The 21,572-nt window shown below is 32.2% G+C and overlaps 1 protein-coding gene across 2 annotated transcripts in view; it reads left to right on the plus strand.

Moving 5' to 3' along the window:
* LOC111045785 (heterogeneous nuclear ribonucleoprotein K) overlaps window positions 1-20,329 on the plus strand; it is a 40,440-nt gene extending 20,111 nt beyond the window's left edge. Inside the window, exons 5-13 of one of the 2 annotated variants that reach the window (XM_022331246.2) lie at window positions 891-934; window positions 3,231-3,306; window positions 4,198-4,320; window positions 6,154-6,282; window positions 7,256-7,527; window positions 8,467-8,519; window positions 11,278-11,435; window positions 13,742-13,911; window positions 19,502-20,329. In XM_022331246.2, coding sequence (XP_022186938.1) covers window positions 891-934; window positions 3,231-3,306; window positions 4,198-4,320; window positions 6,154-6,282; window positions 7,256-7,527; window positions 8,467-8,519; window positions 11,278-11,435; window positions 13,742-13,911; window positions 19,502-19,553 — 1,077 coding nt within the window. In that variant the 3' untranslated portion in view covers window positions 19,554-20,329. The remainder of the gene's footprint in view (window positions 1-890; window positions 935-3,230; window positions 3,307-4,197; window positions 4,321-6,153; window positions 6,283-7,255; window positions 7,528-8,466; window positions 8,520-11,277; window positions 11,436-13,741; window positions 13,912-19,501) is intronic. The other variant, XM_022331247.2, reaches the window with a different exon arrangement.
* The last annotated feature ends 1,243 nt before the right edge of the window (window positions 20,330-21,572 follow it).

The raw sequence follows: 21,572 nt of genomic DNA on the forward strand, positions 1-21,572 counted from the left end.
TCATAATATTTCAAATACAATATTTGCTTTGTTCAGCTTCTTATGTTCCTAGTTTATTATTTCACCTTGAACTATTTTTCCAAGTAATTTTTTTTCAACTTTTATATTCAAAACATTTTGATATACATTTTAGTTTGATCTTATTGGTGTATCCTACATGAGAAAAATACAAAGTATATTGAAATTTGCCAACTCTTCATTATTCTGTAAACAGTCTAGTATAATGTCCATAACATTTTGCTTTTAATCTTGTTAGATTACATTACACGAGAACATGAATGAGATACAGTAAATTTGAATTTGCCGGCTTTCTATTGATCTGTAGAACAGATTAGTTTGATTTTAGTAAAAAGCAGGTGAATAAGATACATTGAAACTTTTGTTAGTTTTTTGCCTTATACTTAATTTGCTTTATCATTTTTCAAATGTAGTAATAGATTTATAGTAATTTTTCAGTAATTGATCTTGTAATTATTTGTAACAAATCCTACCTCCATAATACACATCTATAAAAAAATGTTGAATCATTTTGATAATCCATGAAATTTTGGTAAATTTATAATTTATGAAATTATATTCCCTGTTAATCCATTGAAGTTTGTTACATATGATCCATGAAATTTTGTTGCACAATGATCTCCCTTTTGCCACATGAAAAATGAAACAATTGTGATCCTTTGGGTGAGTTAATTGTAAAATTACTTGGAGGAGATTGTTGCAGTATAAACTAATTTCTGCTGCTGCACCATATGCTACAGTGAATATTTGTTATGTTTTTGCCCCTGACCTGAAACATTGGCCCTCTCCATGCCATGACACGATGCCCTGCCATGCCACATGCCATGCCACACGCCATGCCCTGTTACGGCCCCGGACCTCTCCACGGACAGTACAAAGCCACTGTAACAGTCCCTGATTGCCCAGGCCCGGAACGGTAATAACAACCATAAATTATTCTAGATCTAATACTCTCTCTCACTCACTCTCTCTCTCTCTCTCAATTGACAGTATTTTGTGTTGGTAAATGAAGAAGCAAACTTAGTTGGGTGCAAAGTTAGAGGCCTCCGGGGTTCCCCCCCTCCTCTATAGTACAGAAGAAGCGACCCAAGTTTGTATGAATAGCAATGGATGCGTATCGCTTCTAACAGCGGCTCAGTTAAATAATTAATATTACTTTTTGAGAACTCATATTTTAAATTGAAATTGATTACAGTAGATAGTAAATCCATGCAATGTTTATTATTTGTAGCAACGACGGTTGATATCAGCGATACATTCTCTATCATGTACTTAACCAATATTATAATAGAAATCTAGAATTTGAATGTAAGTTTCTGAATTTGGAATTTCTTTTCGTTTGAGAGATGATTATGCACTTATAAACATTTATTATGTATACGAGTATAATAGATTATACAGATTGTCCTTGAATGAATGATGCTATTTGTAATCAAATCAAATACTAGATCGGTAGTAAAATCAGATACAATTCACATTCCAGATTACTCACAAGTATTTGAAATGCTCTATATAATTATGTTAAATTTGTCCTTCATTCGCTGCAGAGATCTTGCATCTTTTCATCCATTCCTCCAAAACCCAAAACTGTATGATCTAAGATTTCTTTTGTTACTGAAGTGATAGCTAATGATATCTCTGTGTTCTATAACAGAAAGAAGATAAGGTAGGAACTTGGACTGTATTTTGTTGTTTCTATGTTCCCGCCTTACCTGGAAACAGAATATCCGCTACTGCAGAAGCTTCAGTGACAGAAGACTCCTCATTCACAGTTTGCGATGAAACGCTGAGTTGCTATATTGAGACTTTACCGTCAGCAATGGTTGGAATGGCTCTTTTCACAGTAACCGACACTCAACATTGTCCTCCGATTGGCTGAAAATCAACTGTTGGTGATAATTAGCCAATCGGAAGACAATTTATGTAGAGTTTCCTTAACTGCAATTGAGTGTAAGAACACTTGAATATGTCAAGTTATTTAGTAAATATCAAAATATTTTGCTTTAACCTCTTGAACTTAATGAAATTTCAGGGAATGAAAAACAAACTTGGAAACATTCAAATCAATTATTATTAGAAAATAACAAATTTGATCTTGAAACATATTTTTTATTTTTGTTTCTTGAGTTTATCCTCATCATGATGGGTATCGGTAATCACATAGGTTAGTTACTCTCACTAGACCTAATAAATTGTTTCACTACTGATGCTGTTTTTTATCCAAGTCCTTGTAATTTGTGAAATGATATTTTTTAGAATATTTCAGGTCCCACAGTTCAGTCCCACACTACTAAACCTGTTGCAGTTGCAGCAACTCACTACTACTTAGGACGGTAACCTATTGTACTAGGACAATTCCAAGGCATTAATAATACATTACAAATATTGTATAATTGAAATTGACTTGTTGACATTTCTAATTTGTTATTTGAATGTTATTTCACTGTTTCCTGTGTTTTATTCCTTTCTGAGATATTGAAATTATATTATTCATGTATGACTCAGATATTAATAGTTTTGTGATAATATTCTCATAAAATTATAATAAAAAGACTAGTAACAAAAAACTGGAAAATTGTGAATAATTGAAAATACATGCAGAGTACTCGTTTGATAACTATATATAATTTATATGTTGAAAACGAGTTTTGAGATCATAAAAATTCCTATTAATTTATGATCAAAATGGATTCTCTTGAAGCCGTTTGTACACTATGAAGTTTTCATCAGATTCAATTAAAGAGGCAAGAAGTCAATCAAACCGTGACTAGTAAATATCGGACAAGACTTGAACCATTTGAAAGACTTGAAGGGAATCTGACTTGTGTATTCTATAAAGGTGTATTTTCATTACTTTTTTCTAGAATCTGAAAACAATTATAACGGATGAACCGGCAATATAACCAAGAAAACTGTTCAAACGAGTGAGCTCGTTGAAATTTTTGAGACAATTAGAAATATAAAACAATTATGTGAAAACAAATTGTGTAAAAACGGCTTCATTCATATTTCTTTTAAAAACTCCTTTCAAAAACAGTGCTTTTCAATTAGTTGCATTATCTGTTCAAAAATAACTAGATTTTCTATATAATTAGAACATCCCCAGGGGATAGATTACAAATTGAATAATTCATGCCCTCTAATAATATTGCTAATTTAGTTCATATTCAAATTTTGATGTAATTTCTAATTGCGTGCTTTCTCTTTCACAGTATTTTGACTGTATCCGCATCAGACGTAGATACCGTGCTGAAGGTGACCAACGAAATCGTTCCCAACTTGGAAGATGTAAGTATACTGCATCATATTGAAAATTATATTCATTAAAAAAAACTTCTATTCATATAGTTGATGCTTAAAATCCAATCTTAGTTGAATTTTACCATGTTAAATTTACAGAGTTTATGGTATTGCCAACTAATGAGTTTCTATTCTGCTTTATGTTGTTCAGTACTTGACTTCTATATGAAACTTGGTTGGAATTCAAATTCAAATTGGAAGTCTGTTGTTGAGTTATTCGTTTTCCATGTTCATTTTTTACTTCTTTCTCATTTTATAGTCTATCTTGATTACTTTCATCATTACGTTCATGATTATGTGTTTATGTTTATCAAATAACTACGATTTTACCATTAATTTTAATATCTAGCACGTAATCGGCCAATATTTTTCTGTGCCAAGACCATGAGGTCCTTTTTAAAAAATCATCATTGGTTTTTTGGTATTACAGTAAAACCCCTGTTGACTAGAATCGGATCAACCGAAACCTGGGTCAACAAAAACAGTTCCATAGATGATCCCTAGTATATATAATATCACTAATTTCTGTAACAAATTATACATACGATCTTTTAGTAACTTCATTTGTTCAGTTTATACTATGTCAATCCATCAGAGAAATAAAACACCCAATTCTATACAATTTTTGCCGAGTTAATGTTTTCCACACGACACGTTAATTAGGCTTTTTTTGCATTGCCGGTTTATCAGGAATATTGGTTATTCGAAACGGCTCCCCCTTTCATTTATTTATTTCATCTATCAATATAATCGAAATGAAAATGCTGATTTAATACACAATTTCATTTAGTATACATTCTTTATTTCGTTTAACTGGAGCTCTACTGTAGTTTCATAATTTTGTTGTATAGTATTTAGTAATGTTTGTTTGTGTTGCAGTTCTCGCCGAGCGGTCGCGGTGGCAAGAGCAGCGATGACGTGGATCTGCGCATGCTCGTGCACCAGAGCCAGGCCGGCTGCATCATTGGCAAGGCTGGCGGCAAGGTCAAGGAGCTCAGAGAGGTAACTGACATGGTTTAATGTTTTTGCTGGTTGCAATAGAATCATTGATGTATGCTTTAAAATTCAATTAGCATTAGATTAATTCAACCAATTCTCACAGTTCGAAGTGCAATTATCTTACTGTAGTTTTGATTCTCACACTCTCTGATCCAATTCAATTTATTGCCATAGATGATATTAGCACAGTACAAACATTCCAGCATGTACTTGAATAAAAATAATTAATAATTCTAGGAATGTAATTAATCATTTCTGAAACGATATATTCTAATTTCTTTGATTAGGCCATACTGTATTCCCTATTTTTATTAATTATCACCAGCAAACTAATAATGCTTGCTTGCTGTTGCATGAAATGAAACAAAAAATTACGGTTGGAAAATTATATACTGTAGTTACATACATGGATATATACACTTTATAGTAGAATCATGATTTAAAGAATTATAGATCAGAGTTCGGACAAATTTAAACCAGGAATTGGCTGCAATCTAAGTGAATTGTCTTTGATATTCTGTGATGAAAATAGTTATTTGTGCAACTAGTGCGCAAAGTGACAGTTTGCTGCACCGAAAGAAACGTTTACGCCCGAGCCGTAGGCGAGGGCGGAATGGCTTCTTGAGTGCAGCAGAGGAACTTTGCTCACGTATTTCACATTAAACTTTTCCTACAGTTACCATTGAATATGAAAAATGAATAATTATGGGTAAAATGATGGCTGAAATCCAACAAATGTTTGTGTGTGTGATGCTGTTATTAATAACAACCTTAAATCATTTAAAAATTAATAATCCAATTGAAGTTAAAAATTCTCAGCCAAAATTCTCATTTTTATTTATTCAAGAATCAGAAAAAATTCACATTCATCATACACGCCAGCAGCTTGTTGGCTGAACCGAGCTGCAAAATGGCTGAACACAACAAGATGGCTGAACCGACAAGCGCGCGACCTAGCGGGAAGAATCGTACCTAAGTTTGTTTCATCCAGCTAAAAATTACTGAAACATGATTCAGAAATTTAGACAGAAATATTTATAAAAATAACATAGACAACAGAGAATAATTATTGTAGTATTGTTATGTTTTTTATTATTTCTATTTATATGAATATCGAACGGTAATCATTTAACCTCAAAATTCGAATTTTATAATGTATATTTGCTACTTTTCTCATTTCTTGCAGTTGAAATAATGATAATTATTATTGATGATTATTATCAATAGAAAAGAACTATTATTATTTATTAAATGTTGAGAATTCGTGAATGATGATTATTTAATTATGATTTAGATGAACATTATTTTTGTTTTGGATTTCTAGATTGGGATTTTATCATAAATGTAGGGTAGCCATTGAAATCATTCTCATCTAAATCTAACCACAGTCATTGATACCAACTTAATTTTTGTTTTCGTGCACTAATCCTCCATTTAACCCACCAACTATTTTGTGTTGCCATGTTGCAAATCTGGAGTGCAGAAAAGATTTTTCCCGCACTAGAGCGGAAAAGTGAATCTTTGCGTTCTGTAAACAGTGCAGGAATCGTCACTTTTCAAGGTAACTGTAGGAAAAAATAATTGTGAATTAACAACCAATTCAAGTTACTGCTTGTGTAAATCAGTTGAATTTCAATGATTCTTTCCACTTGATAATTGTCATATTTAGTCGAAACATCTTGTGCTTATAAAAGGAATTTAAAGCGCACCTGTTGAAAATGTAACTCTTTAGAAAATATGACATTTTTATTTATTAACGAGGGTACTTTTTAATTCAGTTAAAATGTACAATTTTGCTATTAATTAACTAGAGTGTATGCTATATTTGTTTTGTAGAAAACCGGAGCTCGCATCAAGATCTACACGAACTGTTGCCCGGACAGCACTGACCGCGTGGTCCAGATCACCGGCAAAGGAAACACCTGTGTCAACTGTGTCAGGGAGATCATCGACCTCCTCAAATCTGTGAGTGTGCATGTTTTATTTGTGATATTATTATAGTTAGGGCTAATAGAAGCTAAGTCAACATGTTTATTGAATGTTGATCGTGTTTACTAAATTGAATGAAATGCGATTTTAAAAATAGGACACTTGGTATTTAGGTACGACCTACACACGTAGCTGAAAACAGGACACTCAGTATTTTTTCCATAGTTGATATTGAAGTGAAATCAACATTATTCATTATTATTTATAGGAATACATTTTCAGTTATCGAAATAATTGTTTAATTTTGTTAATGAACCATATATTATTTTCATTGGACTAATTCAGATTGTAATGTATTCAATTATTTTAATTTGGCGTGCTCACATTCTTGTAATTTTTATTACATTTTGAATCAGTTATATTTTTTAATCAATTTACATTCTATTTATCAAATTATCATTCAATATTAATTTCAAGTCAGTGCTCTACTTCACAGCGTAGATATGTACAGTAGTTCAAACTTGAGCTTGAATGATATTTTCTAGTTGGGATCTCTGCAAATACTAATGATATTCACAAACCGTAGTCGAGGGGTTCAGGTGCTAAGACGCTTTGAAAACCAGTGGCCTCTGTTTCGAATATTGGCAGGCTAAGATAAATTATTCGGGCCACTACCGTCTTTCAAATTGACACAAGAAGAAATCGGCCTAAAAACGGTCGTTTAGTTCTGAGCTTTGAGCCTGAAATTCATCAGGTGCGACATGAAAATTCTGACACCAGACCTGAGCCAGTCAGGTCACTCGATATTCTTTTTTATTATTATTATTATGTATATTTTTAACAATTTTATGTAACTTGTTGGAGGCTGGTGTGCTCTTCAATGACTGACTATTTGTGTGTATACTTATTTTTATCTGAAAATGTTTCTGTTATACTCCAATTAGGCTATACAGTATTAAGTAATATTATTTCTGACTCTTATTAACTTGAATTTTGTTGGTTATTTTAGGCGCCGGTGAAAGGCGTGGAGAATCCGTACGACCCGCACAACTTCGATGACCTGTACCCTGACGAGTACGGCGGCTACGGCAGCGCCGGGGGCGGTATGGGTGGTCGCGGGGGTGGAGGCGGCGGCGGAGGCGGCATGATGGGCAACGGACCGCCGCCGATGGGGGGCCGTGGAGGTGGAGGCGGTGGACCGCCACCACCCAGGGGCATGGGAGGACCTGATCGATTCGGAGGACCACCTGGACCCCCTGGTCCTGGACCCAGAGGAATTGGGTCAGTTCAATCACTTATCGATTGTAAAATTCACTCACTTGAAACTCACAAATATATGAATCAGACGAGATGGAAATCCTGTCAGGGACTCTCCACCAAAACATTCATAAGAATATCAGTTTTATTCCTGTAAATGAAATCAAAGCTACCCTTCAATAATAATTATAATTTCTTTGAATGTTGGATTACACATCCAGAGCAATTCATTTATAAATTCAAAAACATTACTTTTTCAATAATAACTTTTTACAATGTAAACTATTTGAAACCTAACCTCATTTTGAAATGACTTATCGGATTCATGTTACATATCTTTATTTTATCCAGATTTGGGAGAGGCTCGCCTTTATTCAATTATCTATATCTATAGTAACTAAATAAATAAAATGTTTTTTTCCCAAAACAACTAAAACTACAACATCAATTAGGCTACACAAAATATTAGATAAATTACAATATTACATACAATAGTTAGTTACAAAAAATTCTTATAATGTGTCCTCTACTTGTTTAGTTTTTTCTGTGTGGAAATTGACCTACTCCACTATGGCGTAGCATATTCTAGAGTAGGTTTTGTTAGTTTTTTTGTGCGTATTATTAATTAGTTAGTGTTTAGTAAGTCACTAGGTGGTTAGTTGTTGTTTGAAATAGTTGTATCAATCTACTGAATCTGGCGATAATATATATATGTTTTCCATTTAGAGTTCCACACTATTTGAAACAGCTTTATTTTGGACTAAGTTATCTAATTTTATTTAATTCTGGAGAGAAATAGCTTGAGGTTCGCCTCGTTTATTATTTCTCCTACAATATTTTCAAGTGTTTGAATTTTCACACTTCAAATAATACTTTTGCAAAACTATTATTGATGTGTCTCTAGTTTGTAGAACCTGCATTCATTCAGAGTAATGTAATTTGAATGGATGTTTTTTGTTGCAGTGGCCCCCCTCCCTTGTCTAGAGGCGGCTTCGGTGGTGGATTTGGTGGAGGAGGTAAGATCATTTTGTTCTAGTGCCGCCTGAGCTTTATTCATTTTTGTTTCCAAACGGAAAATGAATTATTCTGAATCCTTTCCACTCCACCACTGCGATTCCTCATATCATACCAATAAATTTGGGACTCTTTGAAGTAGGAAATTAATCTTCTGTATCTTGAATATTTTAGGGTTGGCGCAGGGAAGTGGTACATTTTGTAATAATGTCATTTTTACGAAATAATTCATAAAACTAGTATATTTCCAATGAATATCAATGAAATGACAGTGAGTACTCTCGAATGACAGTGTTCCAAATCTTGAGAAATGGCAGTATTTCGCTTTGAATGTTCTCTTAGATTATGTTGCATTATTAGATTATTGTTGTAGTTCGTGTTCAGTGCACCTTGCCTTCAAGATACCACACAGAGATGTGTTCATAACGTCAAATGTGGTGATGCTGTGACAATATTCTTTGTTCTGCAGTTATATCACTATTTTAATATATTTTTCATAAATCTCCTAGTAGCTCTCTTGAAAGTTCTACCTTAGTCTATGATACTAGATTAAAATGTGTTCACATAAATTGTGCAAAATTTCGAACAACTACAGACTCTACAGTGCTGAGAACTGCAACATTCAATACTTACTGAACGAATAATACTTAATGTAATACTAAACTATAATTGAGTTTAGGTGGTTCGTCCACCTTATCCTTATCGTCTTCCCACTAAATCACTCATACACAAGTCTGGTGCTCATGTGGACATTTAGCACGGATTTTTATGGCGATCTGGACTTATAGGAAGAAATATTTCAGTGATAATATCACTTGAACCCTAAAAAAGAAAGTAAACAATAAATTATGCAATTTTTCCTGTAATGGCTGTGCCTGTGCTTGTACAGTGCATAATGTTGTAAAGTAGTATCAATTAAAAATCTTCAATTAAATGATTTTAAAAATTTGAGTCTTATCAGGCAGTTGAGTCTTATCATTCAAATCAAAAAGAAGACAATAAAATAGTCTACTTTGAACAAAATAGTATTCAAATCAACTTTTTTGATATATCACCTTGATGGTTGGTATTTATTATTATTCACCATTAGTCATTATTCAATTGAATTAGATATATTTTATGATTGTAAGGATAACCGTGTTCAATTTTATTTAAATGGTGTTTTATGTTTGAAAGTATAGTTTATGACTTTATAATTGAAAATAATTTATCCAATTTATTTGAATTTGAAGTACATTTACAAATCCAATACAAAATGAATCCTTACTGGAGTAAATGATACTATTTTAATTTTGATTTGATATACGTTTTCCAGCCAAGAACAAGAAAGATAGATGGAGTAAGGGCAGTGGCAGATCAAGTGGTAGTTCATTCCGCTCCCGAACATCCTCTGACTCCTCTGGTATTTCCCTCTCTTCCTTTCCTACTTCCTTAATATTATTTTATTTATTTTGTATTGGTTTTTTATGTGTATCATTATTATATATTAATTGCCACAGGTCATTGTTTCATTACTTGTAGATGTTTCTCTTTAAGATTTTTTATTCTTTTGATTTAACAAAGTATAAATTTGATGGTGTAATCTATTGAAAAAAATGGCATTTGCTAAAATTGCATTCCATTAATAAGATTTGTTTTTACTTTTATTTTTATCGCTATAGGGAGAATTGGAAAAAGTCAGTTTTCTTTTATCTTGAAGAGAATAATACTATAGTGTTTGATAAAATAATTATTAAGTTAACAAAATTTGAAACACTTGAACAGTTTTAAAGTTTAAGAGCACTTCTCATAATCGTTCAGTGGAAATTTCTAATATGTTTTCTAACAAGTTTATGTATTCATTAAATCTGCTTTCTGGGTTTTAAGACCATAACTATATTTTAAAATACAAGTTTGTGGTAATTTCCTATGTATCCTTCTTCTCAAACTATTCTGGTTGTTTCTCTCTAATATTTGTCAATTATTAAATCTATATTCCATTTCATGTCACCTTCATTCTCCAAACACTCTTTTTTATAATCGAAATATTTAAAATCATTCATCCAATAATTACTTTATTTTCATCCTATTTTCACCTTACTACATTTCTGCTTTCTTTTTATGAATCAATTATAATTCCAATTTAATGAGCGTATGGCTGGAAAATAGTGAAAATAGTTGCTCTCAATGTTTCGATGTTTGCCTTGCTATCATCTATATCTATGACAAGTTGTAGTGGCTATGTTAACATTATTTACATTGTGTTGTTTGCAAGACTCGTCACATCACATCCCATCCCTCTCAACTAGTGTAAGTATAATTAGTTGAAGGTAAAATTATCTACTTTCTCAATGGAAATATGTTCCCAAAGATATTTTTCTCGTCCATGGAGATGTTATTCATAATTACTGCGTATTAGGTGTTGTCTTGGGTCACCTAAGTGCTGCTAAGATAGGTCACATAACTCCTCAAGCTCGGATATTAATAGTCAAAACTAGCTGCTTGTGGATTAGTTACCTCAATTTTTTACTTCATTAGTCCCTCTAGAGATTGCTTCAAAAGACTGACTTGTCATCTTATTCATTTATGCAACTAGAAATGATTTGATATCAAGTTTAGTAGATATTATCGACCGATTCCCCTTGATTTTTCACTATTTTCCACTCCATTAACCTCTCTAGGGGTTCCCCAAATATCCGATGATGCTTACTCATCGTAGTGGATCCATTACTGATAGTCGAATTTTGAATAATTGGAGCTTTTGTCTGGTTCTGTCCGTAGGCAACGGCATTGGCATTGGCCCATTGGGCATCAATGATTCCCCCTCAATGATGGGCGGCCCCATGGGTGGGCCAATGGGGGGCGGAGGCCCCCCTCGAGGCTTAGGCAATGGTGGCCCTCCCCTCCCCGAGTCTACGCAAGTCAGCATTCCTAAAGATGTAAGTTCCGTTTTTCCTTCTCCTCTCCATTATCACAGGAAACCGACTACAGAATCTAAATTATCAGGGGATTATGTTTATAACACAAAATAGCTATTTGCTGCCGTTTTCACACTCGCCGACACGACTCTGAATGTTCTCCGGTTGGCTCATTCTCACTAACAGCTGATTCTCGGTCAATCGGAAGACATCTGGATGTCGTGTCGGCAAGTGTTAAAACCACCGATATGCTGTCTGAGTTTTTAAAATTCCAGATTTTCCAATTTCTCTAGTGCATATAGCTGAAGAAGAGCCCTTGCCACAAAAACTAGTAATGATAATTTCAAATTAGTCTTGAAATATGCTTTTAATAAATAGCGCATTCTGTGTAATCAGAAGTTGTTTCGATCACTGTTAGACCAGATTTATAAAGCTTGGGTGCACTATTGACTGTTGAGTCACTGCACATTTTTCAATAATGTACTAATGACTAACTTGTATTGTAATTTTCACGGAAGTAGATGCTTCCGTTCATTTTCGACAGTTAAGTCACTGCTTATTTTCCCTCCAGAATTTAACTATAATATTGATTGAAACTGTCGGTTCATTACAAACGTCGTTGTTGAATTAATTTTTAAATAGTTTTATATAAGTTGAATAATAAAATTAAGTACCCTGTAAACTTGATAATTATTACGTTTTTTATAACCACTGGAGTTGCGAACTCCAGGTTTAATTTTGCATCGGAGAATTCACTGTTTTAGAAGATAAAGAGTTGAAAGTATTCAATTTTCGTTTGTTTGACCTGGTGAAATAAGTAGTATTGCATGTAATAAGTAGTATATTAGGATGGTTTGGGATTCTCAATATACTCTGAAATTCTGTAAATCGGTTTCCTTGTTCATAATGTAAAAGTATCTCTACATCCACCAATGTTTCTACAACTATGAATCTCGTTTTCACTAGAAAAGCTCATTCTATTGTCTTGTTCAATACATCTGTCCTTATAATCGTTGTGGTGCGAGGTGGTACAATAATAATTTGATATAATTATTTTATTCTAGTGAAGTTCTTGCAGCTAAAACCCCATTGTAACAATTATTATCTCAAGGCAGTGTCCCTTCTGTATACTATGATCAGTATACTGAATGCAATATCCCTTGCCAAAATTTCCCTTTTCCACTAGATTCCGAACAATCACATTTCATGCCAAGAATTTATGATTATGTAGTGTTTTTCTTGAAGTTTAATAGACTTTTTGTCGTCTAGAATATTTCGGTTTCAACAATATTGCAGAGTAGAAGTGAACTGATACAGCACTACAAGAGTGTAGTTTCAATTCCTCCAAATCTTATTGAACGAGTTTTACAAATTCACGACAGAACTTGAGTTTGTGGTCTAAGCCAAAATCAACATTGAGCACTGGTGTACCTTTTGAATGCTTGCTACTATCGGACTCCCAAAATCTTTCTTTCTATTCAATAATATTTATCATTACCTCATAACTTCAGTCTTGTATTGGAATCATTCACGGAAATTTCAAAACTTTTGTAATAATATTATTAATACTTAGCCTACTATTTTTCTTTTATTCTCATTCTCACATTGTTTCTTTTAATTTATTCATTTTTATTCCTAATAACCCTCATGGAAATAAATAATGGAACTACGGTATTGATAGTGAAGTTATTGTTCTAACATAGCTAGAGTCCTAATTAAATTATTTTAGATTAGGCTCTCTAACCGAAGAAATACTTATAATAACAGCGTTCACAAACTTTGTAAAATTGCGACTTTCTCGAATTTCTAATTCAAACCTAGAATTGTGTGTAGAGTATCATCACCGATGACTCCTCAGACTGGACACTACAGGACATACATGATGAACATGTATGTTTTGGTATCAGCAAGAGGATCGAACAAAAAGCAGCTGTTTGACAGCAGCTTCAAACATAAATGAGTAAAATAAATAAACCACTAGAAAATTTCAAATTATAATGATTCAAAAATAATAATTTAACCTCAGAGTAGTGAACAAAAATCAAAGATACAAAAATCTAATCTCAAAAAATTTTGTTGGAAGCCTTCCGCTGTGATGGCACAATAATGTATGATGACATGTATGTACACATGTGTGTCTTGTAGGTAGTGAACAGTCTAAGAGACCAACATATATTTTCCGGCTACTTTGGACAATTAAAAAATAATTCAATTTACTTTCAATTGAAAAGTAAGTTGTTTCTCAATTATTATTGAATGATTTTTTCGTGTTTGTAGAACTATTTATGAATGAATTGGTTGTTAGTAATCCGTGTGTGTGTTTGCAGCTGGCTGGGGCGATAATCGGCAAGTCGGGCGTTCGGATTCGCAAAATTCGCGGCGAATCTGGAGCGGGAATAACCATTGATGAGCCGGCACCCGGCAGCAACGACAGAATAATCACAATCACTGGCAATCCACAGCAAATACAGATGGCCCAGTACCTATTACAACAGAGGTAACTTCATCACATTTATAAAGCACTTGGTGGTTGGGGAGCTACTGTATTTGAACTCATTTACTACTAAATCATGAAAACTTGGTGAATATTGTTCGAGTTAGTATTGATAATTATCAGCAAAAACCAACAATTAATATTCGTTCACATTTACGGGATAGTTTGATTCACAGCTATCTACTAGAGAAGGCGGAGAAACAGCTATCTACTAGAGAAGGAAAAGAAAAAGTGGCAACAATGCCTTCCTACTTTTTCCACTGACTTGACTCTCACTGTCAGATTAGGGAATCATGGCATGGAATTTGTCGTGGCAAGGATAGGGCTTTTGCCATAAAAATAACAAATTGATGGTGAAATAATTCATCATTTTTTGGAACTTTGACCTGCTTGTAAAAAATACCAGATATAGCAGTAATCTACTTTCTGAATATTCTCTTCCGATCATTCACTACTTCCCTCTCTTGTGGACAGCGTCTTTATTTATCCAAGCTGAACAGTGAAAATTCATTGCAATTCATAGTATCATAAATTTCTAAGCTCTAGAAGCATCAGTAAAATCCATGAAAATATTGCGTTTCTTTATCGATGTATTATTTACAATTTTTGTTGAAGTCAAGGTCAAGTACTTAAACATGTTTATCGCATTATTTCGTCTTCCATGTTATTGTGAATGGAACTTTCTATTTATTATATGAATACTGTAAAGCTTCATTCGAAAAATGATACATTAAATTTATTTTAATAGATTAGGAGCCTTATCAATCAATGAGCAATTATTCTTGAGATGAAATTCTGCCAAGTTTAGTATCCTTTTTCAGCAAAAATTCACTACAATCGTTCTAATTGGTTGCTTAAAACAAAAGTTGTTCTATCTTGATAATTGTTTATGAATAACAACTCACTTGGCATATTGGATTGAAAGCCTATTGGTTGCTAGGGTAGCAACTACTTGAAATCTCAAATTTTAATGCCCTTCTACTTGAATCTATTTATTCATATCATAAGTTGGAATTTACCATCTCAATTGAAATCTGGAATTGAGTGCCTTGTGTCGCTTGAATATTTTTTACTATTTAACAACAATCAATAGTTATTAACTCCCTTGGAATTTTGGATTGAGTGTTTACTGATTGCTTGAAGAGTTTACTCTTAGTTTAGGTACTTTAAACCAAGTATTAATAAAATGAATAAATCAATTAATAGACTTTGAATTGAATGCCAATCCAACTAAAACCAATAGTATTATCATTGACAAAAAACTAATTGGTTATATATACGTATTTCAAGTAATATGATATCTTTAAAATTGTTGAATATATATTTTCGACTTTTTTAATAAGATGCTTCATACTTTTTTCTATAGTTTATACTATAATCCGAAATTGTTATCAAAAGCTATCATAATCCAAGAAATAATTCGAGTTAATGAGCATGAACAATCTTCCTAATGTATACAGAAACGTAAAGCTGGGTTTACACCAAAGTTATTAACAAAGTGTTGATAACTTAATTCTTATAGATTCTATTAGATTGAACGGAACTTGACAAACACATATGTTCATCATGTGTATGATAAGTTATGTTCAATCTAATAGATTCTATAAGGATTAAGTTATTAACTTTGGTGTGAACGCAGCTTAAGAGTTCTAATTTACATTAAGGTGCTTTGGTACTCATTGAACATGAATATAACATGTGAATAATGATGGTTGCATGAAGCATGCACGGTTGCATTTACTAAAATATAATATTATTGTTTCTTTGAATAGTAATCCCACTTGAATTCTACAGCCTGAAAATAGATCTATTGAAAAATAAGTATAGGAAATTTGAACACTTTTTGAAGGTGAAATTTAAGAAGAAAGGTTATAATATGTAAATCTCTGTTAAGCTATATTAGAATTAAAATTTGAATTTGAGAAAGTACTAGATTTCTCTACGTGATTCTTAGCGAGGGAAGATGTGGCAGATTGGGAACAACTCTAGTAAATAATAATAATTCATTTACCAATATAAGATTATACAAGAAAACTCAAATAATTTCAAATTTACAATACAATTAAATAAAATAAGTTTTCTTCAATAAAAAAAGTTTTACTTGTTGGCACAGCCGGCAAGGAAAACCTGAGCGCCTGCTGTGAGTTCAGAACTAAAAATAAACCTTTACATTTGTGGAGACAAAAAAAAAAAATGAAAAAGTTATAATACTAACTTCGGTCTTACCAAAGAGTACAATAAATATTCTGCCCTATTATATATTCTGTCTGTGGTTTTACATAATTGTGTTTCAACGATTCGAATTAGTCCATCAAAGCGTGCTTGACAAGGAAGCAAGAATAGTCATTTATAATGATTACGGCCAGAAGTCCGATAGGTCTACAATGCCATTGAAAATAATATGCTTTATCTAAATTCACTTGTAGATTTCCATTTTTGAATCCAAATTTACTCTGAATTGTCATTAATTCAATGTAACAGTACTGTATATTACTATTATTTATCATTTTCTGAGTTTATAATCTACTACTGCTTGATTATACTATGAAAAGACTGAAATTAACGTTACTCAAACATTCAAATAATATCATTTTTGACATTAAAGTTATGATATTCGAGATTTGTTTGAGAAATAGTGATACTATGATGACTGAGAAATAAAATAATGACTGTTAAATATGAAAAAAATACTAGATGTAGATTAAGAAGTGAACATCTAAAAGTGAGTTGATGAATAAAATAATTCACTTGTATTAAGTTACTATATTGATGGCTCATCACGAGCTCAAGGTCTATAAAAACGTCAAGATTTATAGACCTTTCTCGAGCTGAGCTCTTGCTGAAAATATGAAGAATAAAATATCTAATGGGCTTTTGCAGATCTAAAAATTAGGTTCCCAACTGTGAGTTTTTAGAACCAAGACACAGTTATTTGTAAAGTTCAGTTAATTACAATGACTTTTGAATAAAATAATAATGTGTATTGTTGGCAAACTTGATTGATCTCGAGTTCAGTTCGTGATCAGCCATCTATAGCAAATAATTGTTTTTTTCTGAATGTGTGCATACGTGAAGGGAATGCTGAGATCGACGTGTGCTGTTTCACGGAAACTTCGTCTGGAGCAGATCACTAACCATTACTAACCAAGCCGAAGGAGTCTTGATTATGAAAGGCATTCGTTGTATGGAAGACTAGTGATTTTGTTGTTAATTTCTGTTCAAACAATAAGTCTCTAGTCATCCTACAAAGTTTGTTGTTGCTTCTGCTTCTCTAACACCTGTCTGCTATGTCTTCAATTGTCTTTGAAAAACATATTTGTGTGCATATTAACCTAATGTGTTTGCTTGAATATGAGTGAAATTCATCAAGGGTCTTGGTGCTTGCTTCACCCAAATATTGCATGTTAATAAAACTCTGTGATTGTCTTGAGTTAAGAGGCCGTATGCACCAACTTAGTTTCAACTGAGTTGTTGGTTTAAACTAGAAATGTAGCTTGTAATAAAAGCTTCCATATATATATATATATTCATAAGATTTCCATATATTCATAGGATGTCTAACCACAACGATATTATTTGTAAAAATATTATCAGAATTTCAATGAATGAATACAAAATTGTTATCTAGTTCGAATATACTTGTATAATGAAAACAATGACGTTGTAAGTTGTATAATGTATTTTTATAAAATTCGAATTAAATGTATCATTTACGAAGTATTTCTGTAGATGTTGATGTAAAATCAACTCGAATTATTCTTATTTTACATAAATTCATGTAATTGACATAAATTGAGCTTAATGTTTGAAAATACTTGCTTCTATAGTGAAGAGAGTGAAAGAGTAAATGTTTTTTGTGATTGGAAAATTTATAAACATTTTTTAAGTATTCTTATATTAATTGACGTTTTTTAATGGAGATGAAAATTATTAAAAGAAAGTAGCTCATACAATTTAGATTTAATATTTACAAAGGTTTTTTTAAAAACTTATAAATGTAAAAGTGGAATATTTTTCAATTTAATGTTTATAATTTCTTCAATTTCACTGATAGATTAATAATTGAAATCATTAAAAATAAAATCATCTAATTGATTTGTTTTCAACTCTTTTTCAAGATGTAGAATATCATTAGCGATATCAGATCGTTTGAATGCAAACTTATCATCAGTGACAAACCAAATTATAATATTAGTAACATTATTAGCTTGGGTGTACATAAATGGATATTTGTTGTAAATTTTAATGTTGACTATTATAATCTGAGAACATATATGTTCGAGGCTTGTTTGTACAATATCACCCTTCATAATAATTACCATCTAATTTAATTGTGTATTTGTATATTTTTTTTATGGTTGATGGAAAAAAACTTGCCAATGAGTGAAAGATAATAATTTTTCGTAAAATTTTTGTGTTGATAAAGATGTAACTCTTAGGCTAGGCGCACACCAGTTAGTCAAGACAAGACATGATCAGTCACGTTTAGTCACAATACTTCACATAGTTGCTTATCGAGACATGTCCAATTCAACGTCTATAAAATACAGGTCATGACACAATCCCGTGATGCATTGCAAAATCGCCATTTTATGGGGTTCTAGTTCACCAATTTTCAAATTTATCAGCTGTTATCATTATAGATTGAACAACATGATGTGTTATTTTGTTATATTGTTCAAGAAATATTGTTCGGCTTTGAATTGTAAAATAAATAATCCCCACAGAATAATAATTAGATTCCAACTAGTAACTGAATTTTTGATTTTTAGATTGAGAACTCAAACTCTTTTTGAGGTTAGCCTTTTGTCCCAATGCCTTATGAATATCATAAGTTACAAGAAAAAGAACAATTTATTGTTTATGATGAAAAAATAATAATTGAACCATTTATCATTGAAATCTCATTATTAAAAAATTGAAAACCTGAATTTACATATGATCTGAACCAGAATATTGTTTTTAAAAAGCATAATGCATGATTTTGTTGTGAGCAGATTTGAATATTTCAAACGTACCGCCATAAAGACCCCACATAATGGCCGCTCCATAAGAAACACGAGTGTCATGACCTGTATTTATAGACCTTGGTCCAATTGCAATGACTAATCAGTGTGAGTTGCGTCATAAGCAACAATGTGAAGTATTGTGACTAACGTAAACGTTAAGGTGAACGTAAATGTAAACGTTGTGGAAATACGGCTTCCATTTCGGTTTTGTTAACATAGGTTACCGTATCATTAAAGAGGTTATAGGTTATATATTGAGATTATAATATAATAGGTTATAATATTATATAGGTTATAGTTTGTTTTATTATAGAGATTTTTTATGAGGTTTTCAAAGTAATTGTTGAATTGTAATTTGTATTGAGAAAGAAAACAAATAGTAAGAGCTTCTCCAGGATTTAGATACCGGTACACATTGAATTTTTTACCAAATTAATGTAAATTATGTAATTTACATGTGTAATTGTGATGTTTTATTGTTGGGTTTCTGAGTTTTTTCTTGTAACTGTATGTTTTGATAAATCTGTGAATTTTCTTGAATTTTATAATATGAAAAATGATTATTTTTCTGTTTTTGTTTTCAGCGTCCATGAGAATGATATGATGAGACCTTCAGGAAAGGGAGGCCGTTACTGAACTTTGGATTCGAGATCCTAAATCTCGGAAATCTGTGAAGTTTGCAAAAATTTCCTCGAATATGCTCATATCTCATTGTGACGGACTCATACAGTGATTAAATAATAATCTATTCTACAATTATGTCATAAAACAATTGACTCTTTCACATAATTAGTCATGCTAGCTTATAAATCTCCACTACTAACTTGATAGTTTTTGAAACTAGGTTATGTTAAATAAGTTGTAATTGCCATCCAATTACAATAAAGTTTTTATAGCTAAATAAACAAAAAATGAAAAACTTCTATTATTCGATCTGTGTTTTTCGTAAACTGCGTATTTATAAAAACTTTTCAGTGTGTTTGTCTTTGTAGACATATTTCAAAGTGCTGGTAATAGATGCCATATCTGACAAGGCTGGGATCACCCAAGGTTAATAGATCTACCTCCTTAGTAGTATATTCACCTTGGCAATCATCATGATAGCCGATTGTTAACTTATTTTGTCGTTGAAAATAAAAGAGTTGAAGCTCTTTATAATTTTTTATATAATTTAACTATACTCATTGTCTTATGTTTTTGTAACTTATAAAATAATGTAGTTTCGATAGAAGTATACAATAATAGTATGTTTGAGAAATTTGGAATAAGTGGAATTGTCGTTCCTCAAGGTTTGTGCATTCAAATCCACTGAATGGCGAAAAGCAATTTTATTATTGGATGTTACAATTGAAGTTAGTTCAATTACCTCAGAAGTTGTGTAACATTAGAGAAATAAACATTTTTTATTAGTAGACTTGATTTTTACTGACCTGTTTCTATTGTCAAACTAATCTAACTTTAGTTATTTCATAATAAATTGAAGTAATTATAAGAAAATCAGATTATAAACATTAGTAAACATAACCTTCTGGACTGCTATTTTTAAAACAGTTTTGAGAAAATGCATCATGGTTTATCCCGAATCTTGTAATCTATCTATATATATAAAAGCTAAATGGCACTCACTCACTCGCAGAACTGAAAATCTACCGGACCAAAAACGTTCAAATTTGGTTGGTATGTTCAGTTGGCCCTTTAGAGGCGGCGCACTAAGAAATCTTTTGGCAATATTTTAACTCTAAGGGTGGTTTTTAAAGGTTTAAAGTTCGTCTTTTAGCATGTATATTCTTCTTATTCTCTTAATTATAACTGAAAAATATCCATACCATATGTTAATATAGAACTATATTCTAGAGAGAGTACCTCTTCGAAACAGTTGTTGACTGGTAACTAAATTAATAATTTTGTCAGGTTGGCATTAAGTTAAGTTGACTTTGTTAGGTTTGCACCAAGTTGAAGATTGAAATGCATTTATCGCGGAAAAATTGATTGGGCACTGCTACTTCAATCAGAGCTATTCCAGGGAATATTATATTACTAGCCGTCGGGCTCGCTTCGCTCGCCATATCCGTTTAGTCTGGATCGTCCTAACATATGATAAAAATGCTCAAATGAAAAATGCAGGCGAGCGAAACGAGCCTGATCTCATTCTTGGGGGGTCCAGGGGGCGGAGCCCCCTTGCTAGACAGATATGGCGAGCGATGCGAGCCTGATGGCTAGTACTATAATAAACTGAAGAACTGGCTTATACACATACGGGATAGGAAAATTATGTTTGACGCATCATCACGTCTGAACTACTGGACTGATTAACTTGAAATTTTGTTATAGATTTATTTACCGATGATGGTTATAGGCCTATTTTTAATTCATTGGGGATGGGTATCGAAAGACAAAACATCGATGTATTTTTCACCTTAACATCGATAAGTGAAAAACATCGATGTTTTAAACATCGACGCATCGCTGTACATTTACGGATGATACTACGAAGACTACTAACTTTATACAGAGTATTTCAGAAGTAGTGTCGAACATTCTAGGGTATTGTTCCTGGATGATTGGAGACTACAAATGTCGTATTTGAAGTAACCAAAACTCAGCGGTTATCCTTATAGCTACCATTTTCTTTTTTCACTTAGGAATTTTTATCTC

This window comes from Nilaparvata lugens, chromosome 2 (genome assembly GCF_014356525.2).
Source record: "Nilaparvata lugens isolate BPH chromosome 2, ASM1435652v1, whole genome shotgun sequence".
Classification (NCBI taxonomy): domain Eukaryota; kingdom Metazoa; phylum Arthropoda; class Insecta; order Hemiptera; family Delphacidae; genus Nilaparvata; species Nilaparvata lugens.